The sequence below is a fragment of the Juglans microcarpa x Juglans regia genome, chromosome 1S (assembly GCF_004785595.1).
Source record: "Juglans microcarpa x Juglans regia isolate MS1-56 chromosome 1S, Jm3101_v1.0, whole genome shotgun sequence".
NCBI classification, from domain to species: Eukaryota; Viridiplantae; Streptophyta; class Magnoliopsida; order Fagales; family Juglandaceae; genus Juglans; species Juglans microcarpa x Juglans regia.
The window spans coordinates 27,962,076-27,987,454 of record NC_054595.1 but is presented as its reverse complement, the minus strand read 5'-3'; the positions used below and the strand labels follow the sequence as shown (position 1 = coordinate 27,987,454).

General features: G+C 37.2%; 2 protein-coding genes and 1 pseudogene across 3 annotated transcripts; all 3 read right to left on the bottom strand.

Annotated features, from left to right (window-relative positions):
* Positions 1 to 1,989: 1,989 nt before the first annotated feature.
* LOC121247047 (mRNA-decapping enzyme subunit 2-like) lies at positions 1,990 to 8,317 on the bottom strand. The gene is made up of 8 exons (XM_041145378.1): positions 8,027 to 8,317; positions 6,751 to 6,902; positions 5,926 to 6,053; positions 4,774 to 4,869; positions 4,000 to 4,152; positions 3,733 to 3,836; positions 3,577 to 3,644; positions 1,990 to 2,268 (listed from the first exon to the last, which is right to left on the bottom strand). The coding sequence occupies exons 1-8, from the start codon at positions 8,104 to 8,106 to the stop codon at positions 2,063 to 2,065; spliced, it is 987 nt and encodes a 328-aa protein (XP_041001312.1). The 5' UTR covers positions 8,107 to 8,317; the 3' UTR covers positions 1,990 to 2,062.
* Positions 8,318 to 15,667: 7,350 nt separating this feature from the next.
* LOC121247551 (CASP-like protein 5A2) lies at positions 15,668 to 18,555 on the bottom strand. Of its 2 annotated transcripts, XM_041145911.1 has the most exons (4): positions 18,191 to 18,555; positions 17,240 to 17,372; positions 16,188 to 16,307; positions 15,765 to 15,993 (listed from the first exon to the last, which is right to left on the bottom strand). In XM_041145911.1, exons 1-3 carry the CDS (start codon positions 18,403 to 18,405, stop codon positions 16,221 to 16,223), a joined length of 435 nt encoding a protein of 144 aa, XP_041001845.1. In that variant the 5' UTR covers positions 18,406 to 18,555; the 3' UTR covers positions 15,765 to 15,993; positions 16,188 to 16,220. The 2 variants fall into 2 exon arrangements, with proteins under 2 accessions (XP_041001844.1, XP_041001845.1); XM_041145910.1 differs by lacking the exon at positions 16,188 to 16,307 and having other exon boundaries at positions 15,668 to 15,993.
* A 2,032-nt stretch (positions 18,556 to 20,587) lies between these two features.
* LOC121246910 lies at positions 20,588 to 23,994 on the bottom strand (annotated as a pseudogene).
* Positions 23,995 to 25,379: the final 1,385 nt, after the last annotated feature.

The window sequence follows — 25,379 nt, the reverse complement described above, 5'->3', positions numbered from 1 at the left end:
TTTAATGAAGAGCTGACGCGTAAAGATCACATAGAATTAAGAGAACATATGTGAAGTATCCGATTATTTCCACCAAGCAAATAAGTCTTTTTTTTTTTTTTTTTTTTTTTCCCAAGACCCAATTATCTCTTTTTGCTTATTTGTTCTCTATGCCAATTGACTCCGAAAGCTGTTATAAACACAAAGATATTACATAAAAGAAAATATATAAAATGACGTGTTCTTATAGGATCTATTAGATCTATTTTACAATAAAAATAATTTTATAATCTGACATATCATATTAAATCACATCAATTTATAAATTTATTTTTGTGTAATTCATGTGGGTAAAATATTTAATCTACATACTACTGTGAGCTTTGCCCTCATTATAGAGACATTAGAGTACTGCATTTCAATACCTACAATCTATTTAGTTTTATAGGTTTCATACTCATCTCGAGTCACTAGGTTGTTAGAAAATAAGTGCCATTTGATTTGGGAAATTTGTTATTGGCGTAGAAGAATTTAGGTTGTCGTGGATTTACAATTTTTGAAGAAGAAGCCGCACCAGCACTTGTTTAGTTGTTAATTAGTATCAAAACCAAACTTACAGTTCTCAAATCGTCTAATGTGATTTCTGGAACAAAGATGACACGTAGATTTCTTAATTGTGAGCGGCTAATGTTGTGTTCGAGCCAAAAAAAAATGTTACCGTTATTGCACACGTGAACCAGAAAGATGTCGAATGGACTTGAAGTCCACAATATCCTGCCACGGATTTCAAAACTTCCACACGCTGCCACCCAAGTTTGGATAGAAAGACAAGCAAAGCCGAAATGCAATTCTCAATGCACAAGCTCATGTTTCATGTTACCTCCAACAAATATACTATATATTTATATATATATATATATATATATATATAATTTAATCATTGTCTTTCCATCATTTGTGTTCATTTAAAAAAAAAAAAAAGGATAGTCTGCAAAGAAAACCATTTACTAACAGGTAGAAGAGATTTGGGGTTAAAAAAGCCAAAATTACAGTAAAAGTGTAGGGCATACTAATTACAAATTAAACAAGAAAGTATATTCAAAACATGTTAGGAATTGAAGTATGCAGTATCGCAAAAGTTACGTATTATGGGTCCAGTGCTAGTAAACGGAGCAAGTTCTTGATCACCTGCAATTTCGGTGAGTAGATGGCTGTTGGGATCCGAGGCCGCCTGGTTTTGTGGTCCCAAACCTTGGCATCATCTATTGTGCAAGTCGCCATAGGCCTAACTGCCATAACCCTCAACTTTCAAAATGGAGATCTAAAAGTTCGGAACCACCCTTCCTCAAATTAAAAAAAAAAAAAAAAAAAAAAAAAATTTCTATTGTGCAAATCAATAATAATTTTGATCCCAACAAATGCGACAAAGCTCATTCCGGTCTGCACCGTTTGTATCATTCGTTCTTCTTCTTCTTATTATTATTAACGTAAATACAAAGAGACTACAGAAACTGAAAACAATACGGTGATTGTTCTGTTCTTTAGAAAAACATTGATTTGTGACATTTTCAATAACACGTTCTACATTTTTGAGAAATATGTTTTCACCGTTTCAAGTAATACCACTAATCCGCCCTATCATTTCACCAACACCAAGCTATACACAAACCTGTTATTAATAATTGAAAACAAAATAGATGGCATTAGCAAAAAGTTGATCAAATACACATCCGAGAGACCAGAGAAACCCACCTCGGGAGAAAAAAGATAAAGACATACTCGCACTCGATCATGAAAGTACCAACTTACAAGTAGTGCCCAACTTCTACACATTCTTCTAATAACAGAGATTAACACCCATCTCTGCCAGACTTTTTCTGTACACTGTACATTTGACTGAAACCAGCCAATCAGATCAGACGAAAAGGCATGCACCCTCAGGAATCAGCTACCAAGCCGGCATTAAAAAAGGATTGGGTTTTTTTTTTTGGGGGGGGGGGGGGGGGGGGGGGGGGGCGGGGCGCTCAATGTGTTCAATGAGACAGATCAGGAATGTGAACTTGAACAAGTTTACAAAACCAAGTCAGTTTGGCCTTACAGCAGAGAAAGCGGCTTCCATTGTTTGCAAGATCGGTCCAATATCAAATGTGAAGTTTCTGAAGCTGCTACCAGGTCCCGTGTCAGGAGGATGAACATCAACCTCACATTTACTGGACTGGCTCTCCATTATCATCACTGTGCTGCTATTATTCCCTGTCAAACTGTTCTTCGCTTTCCAGACACAAATTCCTGAACGAAAAATCATAACGCACTCAGCAAAAGCACAGCAGAAAACTTGGATGCATATAAAAATGGAATGATCATTAATCTTCAAAGAGTAAATGGATTAAATTATAGATATCAATGGAGACACAAAAACTTGGTGGCCAAATGATACCAACAAGTGATTACTTTTACTACTTTGTATAAGTAATTCATAATGATAGGGAGATTGAGGAATATCCATTTTTGTTCATGAAATTCCCTAAGATGCCCGTGGGGCTAATTAAATATGAGGCTATGAGCATGTTTTACAATTTGAAAGTATTATGAACCTTTTGAAGTTCCGAAGAAAAAAATTTACAACACTTCTATAAGACCAACTACATTCTATAACAAAAAATAATGGGCTGCTAAAAGGCAACATATTCATAAAATGGGTGGAGCCCGATGAGAATGTTAAGATGGATGAGTGAGAATATATGGAAAGACATGATTAAGTAATGAAGTCCCCCGTTCAAAGGTAAGGGTGACTCGTATTGAGAAAAAGACAAGGTATAGTAGTAACAAGGTTCTTCATGTGCTATTAGACCAATTAATGTATCGGTGAGAAAGATTGATTTAATTCAACTTTAGGTAGTAAAACCTACAAAGAGGCAGAAGCTGGCCTAAAATAACCCGGGTAGAAATAGTTTAAAGAATATGGTAACTAGATAGGTAACAAAGAGTAGGATTACACAGAGCAGAATGATGAACAAGGATCCATAGTTTATCCCAATTTAAATGGAGACAAGACTTAATTCAGTTGAGGATTACATAATGGAACGTCAGAACATTTGGCTTGGAATACCCTACTAGATCTCAAGTACCCGATTGAAGACGAGCATCATTATGGTGCCAAGTCCAAAGGAAAGTACATGAAAACTTGGAACTAGAAAACACACTGGAATTTAAATGCTACAGTCACTTATCAAAATTTCCCATTTTTCCCACCATGTTCTCCATAGATCTAATGGATAGCTCTAATAGATATAATCATCTACAGTTGGAAATTGTAGCAAAATAATGATAACGTCAAGACAAACTACAATCTTCACTAAATCCAGGCCTCCTCATCTGATATCTTCCAGAAAGGATGATGAAAGATTCTCCACTATAAAGATAAGCTCTACTTAGTTTTCAAAGGGTCCGGTAGGAACAAGATGTGCTGGCTGACAAATCTTATTACCATTGGCGTTCTTCTTTTTCTTTCCCTTATCTTGTTTCCATTTACTAGTTTCATATTAAGCTGATGTCTATATGCTATCAGATTTTGTAAGACCAAAGGGAGAAAAAAACCTTTGAGAGGCATATCCGATTTTGGAGCCAAGGGGGGCTGATGTGCTGAAATCCATGATTTCAAAGAACTGCATGTAAATATTGAAACAATTAAGCACAAGCAAAAGATGTTTAACACCTGAAGAGATAACAAGATTAGAGACAAACGATACTCACGCCAGGAAAGGGGCCACCATGTAAAGCTTGAGGCCGCTGATCCCACGTGATATCACATCATCACTTGCTGGCAGAAGTTCATCAAGCCGTTGCCATGCAATTTCCTGCAAGCAGAGAACAATAAAAATGCAGTAGAATATTGCAATTTTCCAGAGGTTTCTACTTATAACTTTGTCTCAACAATTATTGAGAAAGAAAATATCAAGTTTGATAAATATGCAATTTGGAAATTTGAGAATAACTACATCGATAAAAATGAACACCTACACTAATCTCTTTTTTGGTAAGTGGAGCAAAGGCAGTATCATCCTTCACACCAGCAATTATGTAGAGCCGCACCCTTTGCTGTCCAAAAATCTTTTCTATGTATTCAGCTTTGTTAAGAAGCTTAGAAGCTTCAAAACCTGTTTCCTCAAGGACCTGCATCCAACACAGAGAAAAAATACACAACATTCATGACTACCACCCACTCAGTGCAAATGAACATGCAGGAAATGTTCCACAGTGAAATAAGCATATTATACAAACATAAAAGCAATCTCCTATATTTTTTCTTCTTCATGACTTTTAAAACTGTTAATCATCTTATGAGGCAGTTTGGGAATTCCCCACTCACATCAAATGAGGCTTTTTTTCTAATGGTCTCTTTCTAATATCTCTAAGAGAACACAAATCTGAACAGACGCATCACTTTTCTTTTCTTTTTATTTGCTTTTTTTTATTTGATAAGTAAATCTGAACAGATGCATCACATTACATGAAAAGGGCCAAAATTGCCAAATTCTTTTCTGACAAGTTCAAAAGTCAAATTCTACTTATGCATATAACATTCAGCTTCAGAAAATGTTGCTAACGAAGTTAAATGTTTTCCTGACTTCAACTAAACAAGAAACCGTAAATATTTCAAACTTCATCTCAACTTGGTTGTCACATGTCCAATAATTAGTCAACAGAAATTACTGTCTAAATTCAACTTGAACACCAAGACAACATAATTAGCTACAGAAGAGCTTCAGAAAACTCATTAAGAAATAAGCTTACTTCTCTGATGGCACATGCATGGTCTTCCTCGTCTTTGTTCCTTTTGCCGCGTGGAAAACTCCAGCTTGGCCCTTTCCAACCTTTCACTAGCAGACACTGTCAATGGCATGAACAAGAATATTAGTTAAATGTGATCTAAATCTTTTTTTTTTTTTATTATTGGCACCGGGTGTCCTGGAACAGCGTCCCGACTAATCCCAGGGGTGCACAGGCCTCGGCAGAGAGTTTCCCGCAAGTGCACCTCGGGTAATTCAAGGGAAAAATTCTCCAGTCCAATGGCCCCTAGAGATTATTTGCACCCAAAGGAATTTGAACCTTAGACCTAAGGGGAGCATACCCCGAAGCCCAAGGCCTTTACCACTTGAGCCAACCCTTAGGGGTTATGTGATCTCAATCTAACTCAATCACTCACCAGATAAAATAAGGGGTAAAAATTTCAGATTTTACATCCTGAATTACATAGGAAATTCTTGAAGATCTTATCAAATGGAGAAACTCCTCTGCATAGAGTTTCACAGGTAATGGTATGCTGACACAAAATTTATTGTCAAAACAATGCCTGGAGATTGGAACTATAGGGTTGTTAGGACCGGCAAAAGGAAGTCAGGCAGGCATAGCATTAAGAGAAGCGTCACGAAAAGAAATTCTTTTATTCGATTCACAGCCTGTGTGACCGATCTCTTGCATGTGAATATCAAAATTAACATCTTTGTTTCCTCCATAATTTAAATTAACATCTTTCTATACACTTCAACTTGTTATATTCTATGCTTAAAACCACATTTAATGCTTCCAATTTTCTGCAATTTCATTAGAACCTCAAATAATATGGATAATTTTCATTTTTCCACTCTTTTCTTCTGGAGTTATTTACTTCGAAGCCTTAATCTCTCTTGATGTATTGATGATGAAGATAAAAGGATGAAACACAACAAATCCATGCTGCTTCAAGAAAATTCTAATTGTTGGCTGATAGTTCTTGACCCTAGACATGTTCATGCCTTTTCATGCCGTAACACCATTGCATCATCACTAGCTCTGGTATAGCAAATAAAAACCAGAATAGAAGCGATACTATGTGCAAATAAGCCCATAAATTTTCTAATAAAAAATCCCCAAAATATTAGTCTGACTTAGCTTTCAGAGACTTACCCGTTCAAATGTCTCATCCAAAATTATTGCCCCAGTTACAGGAACTCGGACCTTGTAGGAAGTGAAGTCCTTAAATATGTCATCCAAATGGGGAACATAAGGTTTTAAGACATCACAACTGTTGAATACTGGAGCGTATTAAGGAATACTAGAGAATAAACACACACACACACAGATATAAAGTGGGAAGAAGTACACATAGAATTAGCTACTCTGTCTCTTCTATTTGACTAACATCATCAAGGACTAAAAACCAAACTAACCAACATGCAATTTAATGATATCTAGAGAAAAGAACAACCACCATGCTGTCCAGATCATATTTTTGGTAGAATAACACTGCAGCTTGCGATATTCTTGTAGATATATGATATGGCTAAAATTATTAGACAACTCAAAACACTTCCTTCAATGCTGCTTCCTTATAATCATATGGCATCATCATATCACTCGGTTCACAGAGTGGAGGGTGAATGCTGTTTTATATGTAGGTGTATGTTACATGCAGCATCCGCTTCAGTGTGTGCATGCCCTGAAGATGAACTGCAATCCCACAACTAACAAGGGAGGGCAAGCAAGCATCCAGATACAATTAAAGAAAAAAACACCATTAATCACCATTAATATGCACTCAGTAAAAATTGAGGGGCGGGCCCACACTTGACAGCTGAAATACACGTGAAGTAAACAGAAGCTTGATATTGTTTTTTTGGTACAGAAAGTGAATAGAGTTACATTGGGATCACAAGCAAACAGAAACTTAGCAGATAATGATAGAAAATAATTTGGGTATCAGGGAAAAGGAGAAAAAAAATGCAAGGATACTTAAAGAAGTGAATTCCTTCAGGGTTAATGACTTCAGTGATGGATCTCTTTCCACTGAGTTGTCTTCATAGAACCAATGTGCATTTTCCACAAGAAATAAAATCCTTTCAAATGACTCGAGATCTTCTTTTGGCACATTTAAAACAAATCGACTGCATAAAATTAGTAGAAAAAAACTTCAAAACTAGAAAAGGAAACAGGTGTAAAAGATTTGACAACAAAACAGAATAAAGGAGGGGTACAGTTCGCAATCCTATATATTTCAGACTTTAAGAGAAAAAATACACAATTATAAAAGCTCAACTTCTTATGTAACTGAAACCATATATAGGAGTTTTTGTGCATCGCATCAATGCAATCACAGATTCATCTAACATATATATTTCATCTAACATATATATATATATCCCTTCTCTCATGAGGATTTTGGATTTGTGGTCGTGTGATATTGCTCGATCCATCAATGTAATAACACATTCAAAAAATTTTGCATCAAAGTTGTGTATCAACCAGAGCACATTCTTTTAAAAACTCCAAAAAAAAAAAAAAAAAAAAAAAACTTAGCGCAAATTAACCGAGTGATAAATTCTTGAACAAGGAAATTTCCATCAACTTTACCAGCCTATAGTTCATTCTTGTGATACTTCCATATCACCTGTAGGTTGAAGGAGTTGAACCATCCAGCTATCAGGGAGGCAGTAGCTCATGGCAGTTCATGTCATACTACAGAGGCATCTTAAAACCAAATCCTACTTTGGCCCAAGACTATTCGCTAGATGGTCGAACCTATTGTTTCCAGCTTAGTTGAGATGAGTTCTAAGTTGAATTCTACACTTAGCTCGCTAGGGAAGCAAACAAATTATGTACACATGCTTCAAATTCCCTCTTATTTGCCTCATTTTTGCGTGCAACAGGACTACGCTAATGCTTAACAAAAAACCCGGTTCATCCACAATTTCCAAAACTTCTGCTACTAATTTTCGCTTATCTTGGCACGGTCAAGAAACACAGTCGCACCAAGAAATGAAGTAAACCATATGTCGTAAAATTCAATAAAACCTAAAAACTAAATCGCAAAAGAATGAAACGATTTTTTTCTAAAGGAGAAAAAAAGGCTCCATTTTTGTTGTCAATAAATCAACCGATGGGAAATTGAGTAAAAAGTCTATTCCACCGGATCTTCGACAACACTCGAAGATTTTACTGTTTATTTTACATTCTCCAGGTGGCCAACGAATCCGAGACAGAGCGAGAAAAAAAAAGAAGTGATATGGACCTGCAGAGATCGTCGAGGAGCTCCTTGGGAGGAAGGCCCTTCTTCGTGGGAGCACTAGAGGACCGGTGGAGTCCGGACATGGTTCTTCGATTTTGAACACTACAAGCGAAAAGAATAAAAAGAAACCCTAACTGTGTAACACACCACAAAGAATTAGAAAAATAATCTCACTTCGAGTTGAGGATCTCCGGGTAGAAGAAGAAGATAGAAGGGAAAATTGAGTTTTCTCGTACTGTTTGGATGATTCTTCAGTGCCAATTTGATCGAGCACATATAGAAAAATTTTAAATATAAGTCTCAACCCCACTTAAAAATATATAATTTTATCTTTTTATTTTCATATTTTATGAAATATAAAATATAAAATATAAAATAAAAAATATGAAAATAAAAAATTAAAATCATATATTTTTTAAATAATGTGTAAAATATGAAACTTTTATATAATACGACTCGCACATATAATCCAGTCTGGGCTAAAAAGTAACAAGAAGATAATAAAGCTACAATTGCAAACTAGTTAATACTACTGGCCTATACAATAATCTAAAACCAAAGCATGGGTAAAAAGAAGTATGGGTGCTATCCGCATAATGCAAGGTGAGGGGCAGACCCCCACCGCCCCGCCCCCCTTTCAACCTATTATCTAAAAAAAATTTTAGTCTAAAAATATTTTTTAGACTCAAATTATAATATAATTTAAAGTATAAATTAAAATTTATATATTAAAAAAATATAAACTCATTAAAGTTATATTTTGGATTGCATTAGCCTCCTATGCTAACCATTATATTTGTTAAGTCCCAAATTGCTTAATTATCACTATTGTATTGCCTTGACTTCCTATATAATGGTTGACATAGGAGGCCAAGGCAATCCAGTAACTTGAAATTGAATTCAAATTTTTAACAAATTGTATATATTTATATAAATTATTTATATAAATATTAAAAGTTATATATTTTTTTTATGTAAAAAAATGGAGGAGTGCGGAGCGAAGGCTGAGGCAGGGCCCTACTGGGGTCAGTCCTCCCCCGCTCCCACATAAGCGATGGGGTAGCCCGCCCGCCTATGCGGGAGTAGGGTAGTGGGGGCGAGACCCTGCTGCCCACCCCTAAAAAGAAGTAAGAGTAAATGGTGAATGTAGCCCATGGGTTTGAACTGAGTCTAAGTTAATTAAGTTTGTTACATTGTCGCTCCCTTCAAAGAACCTTGTTTTCAAGGTTGAAAGCACTGAATTCAAATTAATTAGGCTTCTTACATTATTGTCCCCTTCAAAGAACTTTGTCCTCAAGGTTGAGAGCATCTCAGCAACATTGTATACATATCCATCCATTTCATAGCTACCAGCTCCAACCCAAAAATACATGGTTAAAATTCGTTAAAATTATCTCTTTTGGTGAGCCAATCCAAGCTTGCCCAAGGATTAACTTTTCAAGACATGCTTATGCAATTTCAACATAAATTCTTCCCACTTGCTTTATTACATCAAGAGTTATCTTGACAACCTCATCATCAGTCTTGCCAGCCACAGCTGTAGCATCAATGTCACCAATATGCCCTACCATATCACCATTTGGTAGATTGACACGCACGTGGTCAAATTTATGGCTAAGTATCACATCTCTCACATTTTCGGTAATTTCCACTGTCTTCATTTTTTGCTGGACATTGAATGTAATTTTAAAATCACTTTGAATTTTCATGTATTCCTCTAGTGCTGGCTTAAACTATCTAGAACAATTTCCATTCTAGCAGAAAGTTACATGGCCAACTTCGATGGCCTCACTGCAAGAAAATATATGTATTCCATTTTTCACTAGATATTCATCAAATATTCTCTCAATTTCTAGAGGTGAAACAAGGTAATGACTTGGAAGGTTCAACTTGCCATCATACTGAAGCATTCCAGCATAACAGATTTTAGGAAATCAAGTCCGATCGAATCTGTAAAAATTCTCATATTCGAGTGCCTTAGCAATTCTGTCCATAGGGTCTGCTTGGAAATTGAATGTAACCACTGCATCCCCATCCACTATAAAGCCAACATGCTTCCCAATCTCATCAACTATAACAATAGGAGGCAAGTAATGGTCATTGGCTTTAAGTTCCTTATTTAGTTTCTTAACAGCCCCAACCTTATATCTAAGATCAACACACATGGCCAAGAGTGTATTGTAGAGAACTACATTTAACCCCATCCCTTTTCTGCTTCATCTCATTGTTGGTTAACCATGTTAGAAAAACCACAATAGGCAATGAGCATAACATCAAACTAGCAGCAAACTTCGAGCAAGTCATTGGGTCAAACTTAGAGTGAAGGGTACCAAATAGAGGTGCCCCAGCTACCTCACAGAAAAGACTAAATTTGACTTAGGACAATATCAGCTTCAACAAGTGCAATTGGCCTATTTATTCCGATCGCCACAATGTACATAAGAGTTGCATGCATTGCCAATTCATCAGCATCTATCATAGCAGAATAAGTAACATCATCGGAGTCACACCTAAAAGTAGGCATCATCGGAATTGCCAATCCACTCTCCACTCCACACTCCAAATTCTTTTCCATCACATCCTTCTCCATCACACAACCATAATAATTACTCTCTCTCTGAGTGACATGATGTATTACATTATTTGCTACAGAAAAGTTATGGGGCTCTTTCAGTGGCTCAATGATGTCCTGGCCATTACAATTCATTCCCAGAGGGTTTCTTTCTCTTCCTCTATCAAAAGGCTTGAAAACAACTTTAAGTGGCAAAAAAATCAAGCAACTAAGAAGCAGGGTTTGTATCTATTGAAACTTGCAAGCCCGTACGAATTCTCCATTCCCTTACACCAGAGCTTACAAACAAAGCATAAAAGACACCATATACCTCAAAATTACCTTCCATAGTATGTTGTGTACTCGAATTTTGACAAAAACTGAAAATGGTGACATGGGAAATGTGCTACCACTGGGAATGGAGACAAAAACTGCTGCATCATTATAAGTCATTTAATTCCCAACCAAACGGGGCACATCTCGTGGTTCAAGAAAGGATCGAGTTAAGGCTGTGGAGCAGCTTCAGACCCCATTGTTGTTTCTACATGTAATCAAAACTAATTTGAAGAACCAGAGACCAAAGCTGTTACAATAGATTTTGAGGTTGCAGTTGAAGACCTGGGTCTTCTTTACAAAAGCTGAAGTTGTTGCTGCTACTCCTCTTCCTATAGGCAAGGCTTTGTAACTCCTTGAATGGCCCAACAGCACGATCGACAACATCAACGAAGGTGATTGAGAGGCTGACATGATTGCTTTGTCCACCATGGATGAATGGAACTGGCGTCGATGTGGAACCACACCTAGGATTGAAGTTTTTGAGAGATCTATGGGTTGAAATATAGTATGACTGTTTTATTGTTGTGAAGGTGAGGAATTGAGAAACTAAAAACCAATTCCACCGGGATCAAACTTCTGTTGGATGGCTAGGCCTTCCCATTTTTCAGTCAGTGTATAGTTAGTGCTAGGGATGATCGACATAAAGGAAGGAAAGAGAAAGTAAAATATGAGAGCAAAGGAAGGAAATGAAGATTGGGAGGGAGATCTGACCGTTGAAAAAATAATTTCCGATTTGTAAAGGGATTTCTGGGAACAGAAGAAAGAGTAATCGTGTCGGAATAACACTTATCTCGTTCTTCCTCTTCCTGCAACTCACGAAGCAATTGCTGAAGATGATTAAATTTTTCTTCAAAATCTTTCCTGCCATTAATTACATGTTGATGGAGAATTTCAAAATTTTCCTGAATTCATTCCATTGACTCACTGATTTTGCTTAAGGATACAAATATTTCCTCCATGATGGCATAGAAAGAATAATATCACTTCGAGGGTGAGGACCTCTGGGTAGAAAAAGAAAACAGAAGAGAAAAATTGAGTTTTCTAATACTGTTTGGATGATTCTTCACATCCAAGTTGCTCAGTACATATAACCCACGTACTAGACCTGGGCTAAAAAGTAACAACAAGATAATAAAATTACAATCTATAAACTAGTGAACGTTACGGGCCTAAGCCCACTTCCTATTACAACCCAAAGGCCCTATACAATAATCTAAAGGCAAAACACGGATAAAAAGAAGTAAGAGTAAAAGGTAAATGTGGCCCATGGGCTTGGGCTAAGTCCAAGTTAATGAGGCTTATTACAAACTGTTCGTACTCAACGGAGAACTCTTCCAGTTGGTAAATTAGGACGAAAGAGCTCCATTTGGGATTGAGCGAACAATAGGTTCGCTTCTTGGAATGATTGATGACTTTTCGTCGGTATTTTGAGTTTTTGTAGAGAACCGATTACCGAACCAAACCAACCACTTAGCGTATCCTAATTTTAATTAATATTTTGAATTGAACAGTGATCGTTCAGGTTTTTAATTCCGTTCGTCAAAAAATTTAAAAATAATATTTCTATACCATTGCGTTTAAGTATATTATTTCAAAATAGTCGTTATTGATCAGTATATATAAGGAAGCGGCTAGCAACAGGATTTGGTGTATTACTATTTACACCTTTTACACCATCGAATCAGGAGATGGCACGTAAGAGTTTCTCCAAAAGTAAAATAGAATTGGCTCTACGAGATTGGTAGGGACATTTTCTCTCCCGATACCTTTCTCCCCTCTCCTCACCCATTTCACCTCTCTCTCTCTCTCTCTCTCTCTCTCTCTCTCTCTCTCTCTCTCTCTCTCTCTCTCTCTCTCTCTCTCTCCCCTCAAAATATAATGGATAATATGATAAGGAAAAATAAAACAAGGCTTTATTGGCTCTAGTTCCAACCCTCCGTTCTTAGACTTTTTCGTTAAACTTTCGGATGGGTAAGGAGTGCAGAATTCAAGAAAAAGAAAGTTGGAACATTGAGTTTGGAGCAAAACTCGTCTTTGGTAGAGAAAGTGATGCTGGTATTGGAATTTTGGTGGTCCTGCTGATGGGAAACAGAAACCCTTATCTTCTTTCTATTCTTCTTGGCTCTTCCTTTACAAACCCATCTTCATCAGATAAGTCTAGGAGCGTGTCCACAGAAAACTGTCACAACCCATGCCATTTTGTCCATTCCCAGGCAACAAATCCTTGAAAATTGTGGGATTTGATTTTACACTCAGTTCCTTCCTAAAATTAGTCTTCAACTCCAGTTCCACACATCTCATTTCCATTCTAACTAAACAAACAGAGAGAGATAGAAAACGTTAATTAAGGAGACGGGTTTTAGAAACCAAATCGAGTTTTCAGAAAACGTTAAAGTATATTAAAATTAACCATAATCGAGTATTAAATCACTTACATAGATTAATTAAGGAGATGAGTTCCAAATTGAGAAGAGGGAAATTGACGAGTTCACAACCTGTTGAGAAGAAGGTTGAGAATCATCAACCCAGATTTGATGATTTCTGTTTCAAAGAGGGAAATTGACGGTTCATCTTGAAAAGTCACTCCTATTTCATCTGCAGGTGGTAGAGTCTTGACTTGCGACCTATTGAAAAGAGATATTGGTTGTTGCTTCTGTTGGAGAGAGAGAGAGAGAGTGCAAGAGACTCACAACCTCATCAGTTGCTTTACCTACTAACAAAGTCAATGAGAGAGAGTGAAAGAGGACTTGGATCTATTTGGGGGGAGAGAGAGAGAGGATATGATTCATGGTGATGAGAGAGAGACCAAAAGTGAAAGGGAAGTCCTATGGAGAATGAGAAAGAAATAAGGAGAAATGCTCTCAGTGCGCACGAACGATAAATTATGTGAGTCTCTTACGTATCCACATCTTATTGGCTGGTGTAAATTAAAAGTTTACACCAGTTCGACTTAAAGCTTTTCTCTATATATAAACAATTATATATGAAATTTGTGTAGATTGCAACCGAAATATCAAAATTTGGTCGGAATGGACATTCTAGCTGGAATATCGAAATCTGGTTGGAATGGACTGAAGCAGACTGAAATGACGCTTGATTTGGTTTCAAAAATGGGATTAAAAGCATCTCACATGGTCTCGTATGAAGAGAGTCTTTGCGTATTCAAAATGGCAAATCTCACATGTGAACATATTACATGGGTTTTGACATCTCCCAGACCCTTTCTCTCGCTGAAAGGAAAAAACACTCCAACCAAAATTCAATCCAGCATCTTTTTTCTTCCCGTTTGCCTTCATCTCCATGCTCTCCACCTGTCTACCTGCCTCCTTTGTCTTTTCTAATTGGACATGTATATAATTTTGTTATGGTTGTAATGGTAATATTTTTGTTAAAATATATAAACATTTTCCAATATTTGAATTCACAATTCAGCTCAACTCATCTCATCTTATTATTACAACTTTTTCAAATTCTCACATAAAATATAACGAATAATTCAACTTTTATTCTACTATTCACAAACCATATCAACTCATCTCAACTCATTTATGAATCTAAACCACTTAATTTCGAATTACAGTAGTGCTTTGAGTATTGGTAATTCTTAAATTTTATGTGATTCGAATTAAATAAATTTGGGATAAGCTAATTGAGATTTTAACATCTAATATTCCCGATCAGAATTGTAATAATTTATATTACCGAGCTTGGACACGTATGTATTTTTTTCGATATAAACAATGATAAAGAGAAAAAAATAACTCAGAACTTTTCATCCTTGTAATGTAAAGAGAATACTCGAATTTTTGGTGGAACCCAATCAAAATTTATAATATTTGAATGAAATAAAGTCGGGAAAAAATATCGTACGAAATTGTTTAATCTCTAATAGATAATTAAAATGATGTATATTATAATAGAAATTAATATTTTTTTGAATTATTGTATAATCAAAATTTTGAAAAAAATAATCGTATTTAATTATGTGTATTTTAATTTATTAATCGATATTAGTCAATAGAAAATAAATTTATAAATAATACTCAATCATTACAAACACTTCTTAATAATTGGTCTATCAAATTTAAAAAAATAAAAATAAAATCATCTCATCTCTACATCCAAACACACAAATTTTTATAAATCAACTCATTTCATCTCATCTCATCTCAATTTAAATATTTTATTATTATTTACAAACAATCTCATTTCATCTAATCTTATTATCCAAACGAATCTTTAAATTTAATACAAGATACAACACCCACCTAAGTTTTGCCAGTTACTATTCCGGCACTGCAAATTCTAGCCAAAACAAAACAGAAATGAGAACTTTGATTTCAATATATTATTTTTAAAAAATAAAGTTGATCTAATAATTCAAGGAAAATATTTTTCATTTAAAATAGAAGTTTAAAATAATTATAAAAGAGTTACAAGTTCATCATTTACATTGATGTGTTACTATTTTTCTTGTTAACTATATTTTCAGTGCTATAAATAATGAATGAATGAAACGTTATGTACGAGGGAAAAAAAATTATACAGCGTTCTCTTATTTAAGTTTTTGAGAGGGAAAAAAACTAATAAAGCTTCAAAGGGAAATTTTGGAATATTTTAGACCGAAAATTGACAAAAAGTGAAAAATTGGCAGTCGTCATGCTTGATCGATCGTCTCTTCCCTCTTAAACAGGACCTTGGACTCGACTATACCATGAGAATGAACTCTCCAAAAATTCAAAACTATGGATTCTGTCTCTTGAAATATGGAGAACTCCAAATACTTGATAAGGAGGCTTTAGGTCCAGCTACAAAATTTACATAGGAGAGGAATGAAAATGATAACATCTCATGTACTACTTCCAAAACACAGAAAAACACTTCACGTCTTTTATTTGGATGCCAGAGACCAGAAATTCAAAATAAAGGAAGGCGAGACAGCAAACCAACTCATAAATGCCATAGCGGTTGCTGTCTCAAATCTAGTGCAATGGTTCACTGCACAATCATTCCTATCATTGCCAATAAGAACAGTGATACCAGCAGATGCACAAGCTGCGGCAAATGTAAGTGTGGAAGTGATCTGCAGTTAAAGAGAAAAAAATAGGTAAATATAGGGCAGGAAAACCATATTTGACGTTGGAAAATAAATAAAACAGATCATCGCATTGATAGTTACAACTATGGAGCACTAATTATTTTCATAAAAATGAATACAGGAATAGGAGTTATCTAAGAAAAAAGACCCAAAATTAGTGTCAAATGCAAGATGCCAACCCTTAAAGTTTGTCCAATTCCGCCTAAATGGTGTCACCAACAACAAAAGATCAGGACAAAAGGCAGTGATAATATATACAGTCCTTTTGGTTTATCAAAACCAACCGATGCCATGTCTACCTATAGAAGGACAGCAAGCTGAGCATTAAATAGGCATGAACAATGGATGCAACAAGAATCAGCCCTTAAATCAAGTTGGCCTATACAGGCTGGTATAGGGGTGTACAAAAATTGATCAAACCAGCTGAGACAGATGCAGACCGGCCGTCGGAGTACGGAACCGGCCGAAACCGGCAAAGAACCGGTATGCCAGCGGTAGAAATACGTTGAAACCGATGTCAGCCGGTTTGGTTCCGGTTTGAACCAAGTTCAAACCGCCGAAACCGGAGCCGAACCGGCCGATTTTATATATATATATATATATATTATATATCTTAGGTAAAACGACACCTAACACCTAAGTGAAGTGGTGTCGTTTTACAACACACGTATTGTTTAGAAAAAAAAATTTAGAATGAAACGAAATGGCGTCATTTCAATTTAGGGTTTAATACCCCCATTCCTTTCCTCTTCTTCTCCCGATTCTCTCTCTCTCTCTCTCTCTCTCTCTCTCACACACACACATCACGCTGAACCATCTCTAAGTTTCAAAGCATTCGCGATGCCGAAACAGTCGACTTTCCATCTCATAGCGACGCCAAAGGGATGCCAATGACTGACCAGGATCACACCGAAACTAACGTCACCGGTTTTCTCCCCCTTTACCGGCCGGTTTTATCCATGTATATAAGTTGTCGGTTGGATCGAAATAGACGGTTTTCACCCCTAGGCACGTATGTAATAATTATAGAACTCACTCACTGATTTCCATATATTTGAAAAAATGTAAAGCTAACAGTAGGTTTGGGTGGATACATAGGCTGGCAAATAGAGTAACTATAAAAGATAACACCACATATAAGGCAGCCGTTATCCGAGATTTTAAAAAATTGAGAAGGAAGTCAACCATAGCATGCTCCCATTCATAGTAATACCATCATAAGTTTTCTTACCCAATCACCGATGGCAAACAAGCTTACAACTCTAGGATTCCGGAAACGGCGCTTTACTAAAATGGCATATACATCGAGAATGGCAAGAGTGAGGCTCCATAAGCTCTGCAAGCTGACAGCAGCGACAAGATAGCTGGCACAGAAAATACCATAAAAACTGTTAAGATATGAGGCAAGAAACAAAGAGCATCTGACTCTGACCCATACTCAAAAACTAGGAAACAACATATTATCAGCTTGCAGATTATCACAGTTAGGAACGAAAACGAAAGTCATGTTTGAAACTAGCAGGGTGCTTCAGAAACCAACTTGCATACACTTAAGTCAGATGTAATACGATTTCATCCATCTTTCTAACAAAGCTTACTTAAAACCTACAAGGTAAAGCCAAGACAAACTCACCCCAGAGTTTCTGAGTGTCACAGTCAATTTTGACTAGGAGTTTTTCAGTTTCTGCAGACACTAAAAACTAAGTGCAGTTTATCCAAATAAGTGTGATTTGTGACATGCACTCTTTCCTCGAACTTCAGGGGAAAAACTATAGGCTAGTCGGAATAGTTCTTCATTCAGGACCTCTAACTAATTTAGCACCTCTAGCTCCCCCCCCCCCCCCCCCCCCCCCCAAAAGCCAACCAATCTCCCATCAGAGCCAAAACTAAACCAATTTTATTCATTCAATAAAGACTCTGACAGTGTTAAAAATAGTAAGCCTTCTAAAAACTCGCTTCCTCAACATAAATTGTAATCCGGAAACATCGAAACAAAACCCTAATTTTATAAGCATGGGTCTTATTAAAACAAATAAATGAAATAGTGTATACTCGATAGCTACGAACATAAATTCGAAACAAACTACATATAAAATGAATTCGCAGTTTTGTCACCAAAGAAATCGTAAAATAATAAGAGATTCAAAATCAATGAAAGATAAAGAATGATGGTGCCGGGTACCAGAAGGCGGTGACAGAAGGGAAGTCGCCAGTGGTGGCCATGACGCAGAGTGCGAGGAGGGCAAAAGCAAATTGAGAGAAGCGGAGGACGAGGCCACCGGTAGTGCCGGGCATGCCCTGGATGTCCATCATCCTGCCTCTGGGCATCGCGTCATTGGCCGCGCCGGTCACCGGTGGAGCCTCAACTGGGTGCACTGCTGGATGAATCACGTTCATAGCTTAGCTTAATTGCGTTTATCCTCTCACTCCCAGCAAAATAATAACCAGAAGCAGTCATCCTCCACCATTTTCACATGATGAACGAAAAGTTTTCCTATCTTATTGAATTCAATCTCAGATATCAGAAGCGGAAGCCCTTCTCTTTTCCTTTTGGTGGAGAAAGTGGTAGGTGGTGCTCGATGTATGGAAGATCGTGCAATGACGTCGTTCTCAAAGTGGAGTATTTGATATTCATATTTCATGTAAAAAATGTAAAAGAAAATTCCCGATCAATTTTTATAATCCATAAATTTTTGCAAATGTCTTGGGTGGACAGATTTTATAACTCTTCATTATCTCTGCTCCCTCTCAAATACATTTTAAAAAACTAAAAAATAAAAATGAGAACCACTAAAGATAATTTCATTTTCAGGTTGTGAGAAAATTCAAATGGGCCGATTAGGATGTAATCCAGCTGGGCTGCCATAATAGGCTGATCTTCTCAACGCTTCTGGTCTTGCGTCGACCGATCCATCCGGATAAAGGTCGTCAACAATGCTCCCCTCACTGAGCCCAACGTAGTGAGCAGAAAGCTAACCAAAAAGCCCACTATCACTATTTCCTATTGTCCATCTTGGAGTGAGAGCCTAAAATGTTTTCAGGAAACCGATGATGTTTCAAATGATGTTTGACAAAGCTTAAGTTGACTTCAAAAAAACAAAAATAAAAATAAAGAAATATAGAGATCTGGTCTTAATGTTCCATGTCCTGATTTTCTGTAAAACGGAAATAAGAAATTGGAGAACAGGTTGGAGTTCTCGAATTCCCACGTTGGAAATCTGATTTCTCGGTTGACCATGTACATATCTATGGCATTCTTGGATCTTGCTCCCTAAAATAACATGGTAGAGTAGCTTGACATTAATTCAGATCATTGAAATCCGCATTAAGTTCCCAAAGTTCAACACTTTTTTCTCTCTGAATATAAAAGTAGAGATCACATTTCCCTCTAACATTGCGGCAATGGTTGACCCTAGCATGGTGGCTCTTTTATGCCGAATTGTTGATACCTTTTTTGGCTCCCGTTTTAACACTTTGGGATTTGCTACGTTGTTTATTGATCCCATTTCCACGCACGAGTATCTTGTCTCTCTTCTTGGATTGCGAACTGGTTCTTACTTGTCTTTGCTTACAGCTCGTCATCTTTTTATGGCAATGTCAAAGATAGATTAGGGTTAGGCCGGCCTTGACTTGTGAATCAGTTTGCTTGGCAAAAACTTGAAGAAAACACTCTCCAATGAGAAAAAAAAAAAGGGGATGTTTAGGAGAAAATAGATACGAACTTATGATTTGACAAGGAATACTTGTTATTATTCAAGTGTGTATATATGATCAAGCATGTCTTGATTCAATGTGAATTATGTGTCTCATCAATAAGAATCAATTCAACTAAGCACATGATTAGTTGTAATAGGCATGTTTGATCATAAAGAGTAACTCGTCTTTATCATAAACTTTATTATTTACAGTTACACCAGATGATACAATATATTTGAAGTGACTTTTTAATTTAATTGATTAACTTACGAAAGTGTCACATTTAACAATTTGACAAAAAAAAAAAAAAAAAACAAAGAATAAATATTAGTTATATTCAATTTTAAAAGCTCTCCTGAGAATTGCTAGGTGTTACCACCAAAACATTATCTGTTAAGATACCAATCTACTCGGCAGTAATTCAGTAAATGTTTTGACTTGAGCAATATATATTTTTTGAAGTTCTAGAAATGCTAGCAGTTGCAGGGCATTTTACTGAATTTTTGCAAGCTGATTCTGAGGTTCGTTTGGATAGTGAGATGAGATGATTTGAGATCGTTTATGAATAATAATGATATTATTAATTAAAAGTAGATGAAATATAATAATTTCATCTCACATATGTATCTAGACGGATCCTGATAATACGGAGATATATCGACATACACCGAGACAAATGAATTGCATCTAAAGCCTCGCGACTCTGGTTTGGTTAGGTCTGGTACTTAAATTAGGACGTGTCAAGGAGTGAAAAGTGAGAACTAATAATTGGTGAATAAAGTTTTTCAATGATAAAAAATTTCAGGATGACCCTTTTGGTTCATAATTAGACAGAAGTGTTTTCTTGTTTGTCTTTTTTTTTTTTTTTAGTAATTTCAGCTAATTTGAAATTCAAAACTTTTTTATTTTTCCCCATGTTCCGAAATTGGATGAAGAGGATTATCCCACATCTCCAAAGAAAAGAAAGCTACGAGAAAATCGCAACAGCAAATTCAACTGTACAATTAAGGCAGTTGACTGCCCGTTCTCTACCTTCCTAGGTTGTCACTTCTGGAATCTGTAAGAATGGTTAGCCTTCTTCGCCGTCTTCACAATACAGTATCTTGCTCAGCATCTATTAACTCTTCATGCCGAGCATGTTGGCCAGCTTTCCATGCGGTTCTTGGTATGACCCTAGAACCGACAGATCAAGGGTCGGACCCCGTCCTCCGATTCCATGAAGACCTTGCAATGACCTGTGTCCAAAGCAACATCATTTTTATTGTGACCTCTATACCAGGGAGACCCTCCGTCTGAAGAATTTTCCAGCGAGCCATTCTGATGTGAAACTGAACCATCAGAGAAGTTTCCTGTCTTCTCAGGGCTCCCAGCTGATGAGCCGTTTCCAGTTGTATCACCAGAACAGCTCTTAGCAGTCTGCTGCTCGGTCAGAATTAGTTGCCCAAACAATACGATATGGGGCGTCTTTACTTGTTTGTTTTCCTTCAAATTCTGGGTGGAATTCCCCATTGTCAGCAGGCAAGATAGATCGTTTGTTTCAGCACTGGCCACCATGTTGGTATGAGGGACTCGAGAAGGAGGAGCAGCCCGATCAAGCTGCTGAAAACCAATTGGAAACAGATTCGACTGCATTTTGTTGTGAAAATCTCCTGCAGAAAGCCCAAATTGAGCATGCCTGGCTCCCTGTATGCCTGCAGGAATATCGTCTGAAATTCTACTTAGGGGGCTACTGCGGTTAAGGCCATTGCTGGGAAAAGATGGCATTGCAAATTGGCCAAGTAAGGAATAATCTGGGTGCTGTGGAAGCCGCAACTTTTTTCTTGGTGGTGAGAATGGGGGGAGATGGATGACCGGTAAGTTTGATACAACTTCAACCAACCATGGGCTAACGCGCTTCACATTTTGGAGTAAATCTGGCTCGTCCCATGTTACCTGATAGATGGAATTTTTCAAATAAGTCGTTGGAAGCATGAATTTACTTAAACTAACCAGATCGAATAAAGCCAACAAGGAAACCTATGGCAGGACCTGGGCAACAACTGATGCATGAGTACTTGGGCTACAACCAGATTAGCATCTATACTGAACATAATGCATAATTATTAAAGAATATAGGAATTAGCCAGCAGGATCATCGGCACGAAAGCTTCAACAAAATTTGAAAACACCATTAAAGAATTAAGCATTGAATCGGAAACAAAATAATAGCCCAAACGACGAGCTTCACCGTACAATAAGCAAACCACTGCATGAGTTTTGTTTGCTTGCTCATAGAAATCCATATCTCTATCATAAAAGTCACAGAAATTAACACTTCAGGCTTTTGAGGATAATCTTAGAACCTTTAGATGCACAATACCATATATGTTGCTGCTAAAGCATGAAGCGATGGAAACTTTTGCCAAGACATAATGGGAATATGAAAGTAAACCATACCTGTAAAAGACGCCATGGAGAATCAGGCCAACGAACAGGATCAGCAACCTGAACAGAAGATATGGTTCCCATGAACCAGCTTATCCTAGAGGAATCCTCTGTCTCAAAAGGCATTTTAAACCTCATCCCAGCGGACCACTGAATCTGCATTGCAGTTCTGACTGCAGAGGCCTTGACAAAAAACTCCGGTGTGCTTGCACGCGGGTAGTACACAACCTCAAAGGGCTGCCTGTTGGCAGCAAGATTAGCAGCTTCCACCACAGATTCATCCCTCACTCTTCCCTTCAATTCCGCACCACAGCTTCTTCTCATCGATTTATTCTCGCCCTCCCTCAAAATTACAGAGTACCCGCCAAATGGAGAGCCACAGTTTGAAACCTCCTGGTTCCACCCAGACAAGTACTCGGTTCCACCGCCAATTCCTCTCTTAGCCCTCCTTACCCCAACACAAAGATCCCCATTTTCCGCTCTCAAGAACACGATGGAGTCCCCGGCAACAAGCTTCTTATGGTTCACGAAATTACTCCACCCCGTCGTCAGAAGGTGACGGCGAGGCGTCCCTCTGTATATATGCCTAAACTTCCAAACCCCACCATGCACATCCTTGGCTAAAATGGTCTGAACCGGAGGCTCCGCGTTATAGTCTAAACGCGGAAAGATAGTCTCCGCGCAATAACGAGGCACAGAGAAACCCCCACCGTTGTTTGCATCGGATTGAGTCAACGTCTTGGCAAAAGAAACTGGTTTTTCTTGCCCCTCAGTCCCACTATTTCCCACAAAACCATCATCCTCAAAACCCCATTCATTGTCTCTCAAAGGAGTTAATTTTATTTTAGAAAAAACCTCATCGGTCTCAGGGTCTGCCATGTACTTTATAGCAGTGACCTTGCAGAGAATGAGCGAAGGAATCCGGGGGGAGGTCGCGACATCTGTGGCCCCGCCGACGGCGTGCTCGGCGTGGCCTTGAGGGAAGTAGAAGACCTTTGAATTGATGGGTGGCATTTGAACCATCCCACCAGCACAGGCGTGCCATAGCTGAGAATCCAAGCACTTGTCTGAGTTTCTCACTGGTAATTCTTTCGCAGAATCCATCGCCGTAATAGTTGTTAAGATCGAAGCCTTTTTATACTCCCTGTATGACAAGGTTTAGAAGGCCAAATCAGAATATATTGCAACAAAACCTTTTTCTAATCTAAATATAGAGAATATGCAAAGAGAATATCGTCCACTGTTTGGATGCTGAGAAAACTGAGCAAATCTAGAAGATAAAAAACAGGAAAAAAAAAAAAGAAGCAACTGAACCTTGAGGTGAAACAAAAAAAATAAAAAATAAAAACAGAGAGAGAGAGAGAGAGACGAACAGAAACAAAAACTCGAACTTTTCCAGCATTACGTCAGGATTCACAGCAAACAAATGAGACGACATATAGAGCGAAAACTTTTACAATTTTGAAAAGAGACAAAGGGAGAGACTCGTTTACCTTTTAAAAAAAGCAGAACGAAAAGGAATTCACAAACACACTTCAGCTTCTGCGAGCGTTTTAATTCCTTCAACGAGGAGAAGTACTAACACCGGACGCATACCACAGGAAAATCAAACACCAAGAAACAGAGAAATTCTCGAATCTAATTTATTGGAAAAGACTGAATAAGATCAGGAAGATTGTGACTGTATGTATACCAGAAGCAGAGTACCTGAAGCTTCCTCGGTTGCCGACCAGACTGAAAATAAGTGAGAGAGATTTGACGGAACAGAAGTTACAGAACATAAGAAATGGTGGATAAAATACTGACACAAATTTTTATTTTTACTTTTTCTATTTTTTGTTCTTTTAGGGATGGGAAAAGTCCAAGTTAGACCAATTGCCAACATTCAGGTGATTCTCTCCTCTTTTTTCCTTCAACGTCGCTGTTTCTGTTTCTGTAAATCAGATCTTAAACATTGATTCACTGAACACAAGCACTTCTCGTCTTTTTCCTCCCCCCACCCCGCGTTGTTTACTAACTTGTACTCTCGGTTAATGGCGCGTGGTCTACGTCCATAGTTACCACTGCTGTTTAATTAAAGCGCTGGCCACTGCCATTTTTAAATTCGTATGCAGATTGCACCAGAAATCGCAGTGCCGGCAAGAAAACGTTTTTAAAAGAAAAAAATAAAACTATTACAGATCTGACTTGAGAGTTGACAGTGCAACGCAGTGAAGTGTACTGCACGCAGACGCAAAGCAGGTAGGGGTGGCAAATCACAAATGAGAAAAACTTCCTTAAACCCACAAAAGAAACATCGAATTAATTAATAAAACCAAAATCGAGATTCATGGGGGTTTGGGTTTTTGCCTACGAATCGCGATAACGTAAATATATGTCACGTGCATTCCTGAAATCATGGCAACCCCCTTAACCATTTTACACCCTTGGTGAACACCATCACTCTTTCTCACCCATTATTTATGCCTATGGTGTGTTCCCATTTCTTGGTCGTGGTAATTCTCGGAATATGAATTGGATATTTTGGTCAAATTACAACTTCCAAGTTTGTTTGTGGGTCATTTTAACACGTCGTTGGCTTCAAAGTTGAAAACTCTTCAGAATGTCTTCATTTATTTATAATTATAATAGATGACATGACAATTGTGTTTACAAATCTACTAATTACGAATTGGTACGTAAATATACCATATTTTTATAGGATTCATTGTAATTATAGAATAATTAAATATCAATTGATATATTTGTGAAAAATTCTATACATGACTACATTCACAATATTGTCTAACATGACATTATCATGACCCATGAATTTGGATATGTTTTTTAGGAGAGAAATCCTCTAATTGATGATAGTAAGATACAACTATAATATATAGCATATTTACTTTTACATTAGTGATGCATTGGGTCATGTGTTAATAAAACGGACTTGTACCTTATAATACTGACAAATGACTCACGTCTATGGATAATTTTTGGTATTTATAATCCGGCAAATGCTGATTAATTATGCTTGTGGGTCTACATGCTAATAGTGACAATATTGAGCTAATATATATCCCATGATCAGTAGGATATTAAAAACATATATATGATTTTCAATGCAATGTGACAATGACACAGGCAGTAAGTGCAAGGATAATGCACCAAAAGTACGATTGCTTGGAAAAGCCAAAATATTCGGCAGACGACCTTGGTCTGTCGGTCTTGTTATATACATGACATTGTTCGGTGATGCTATTTTCTGA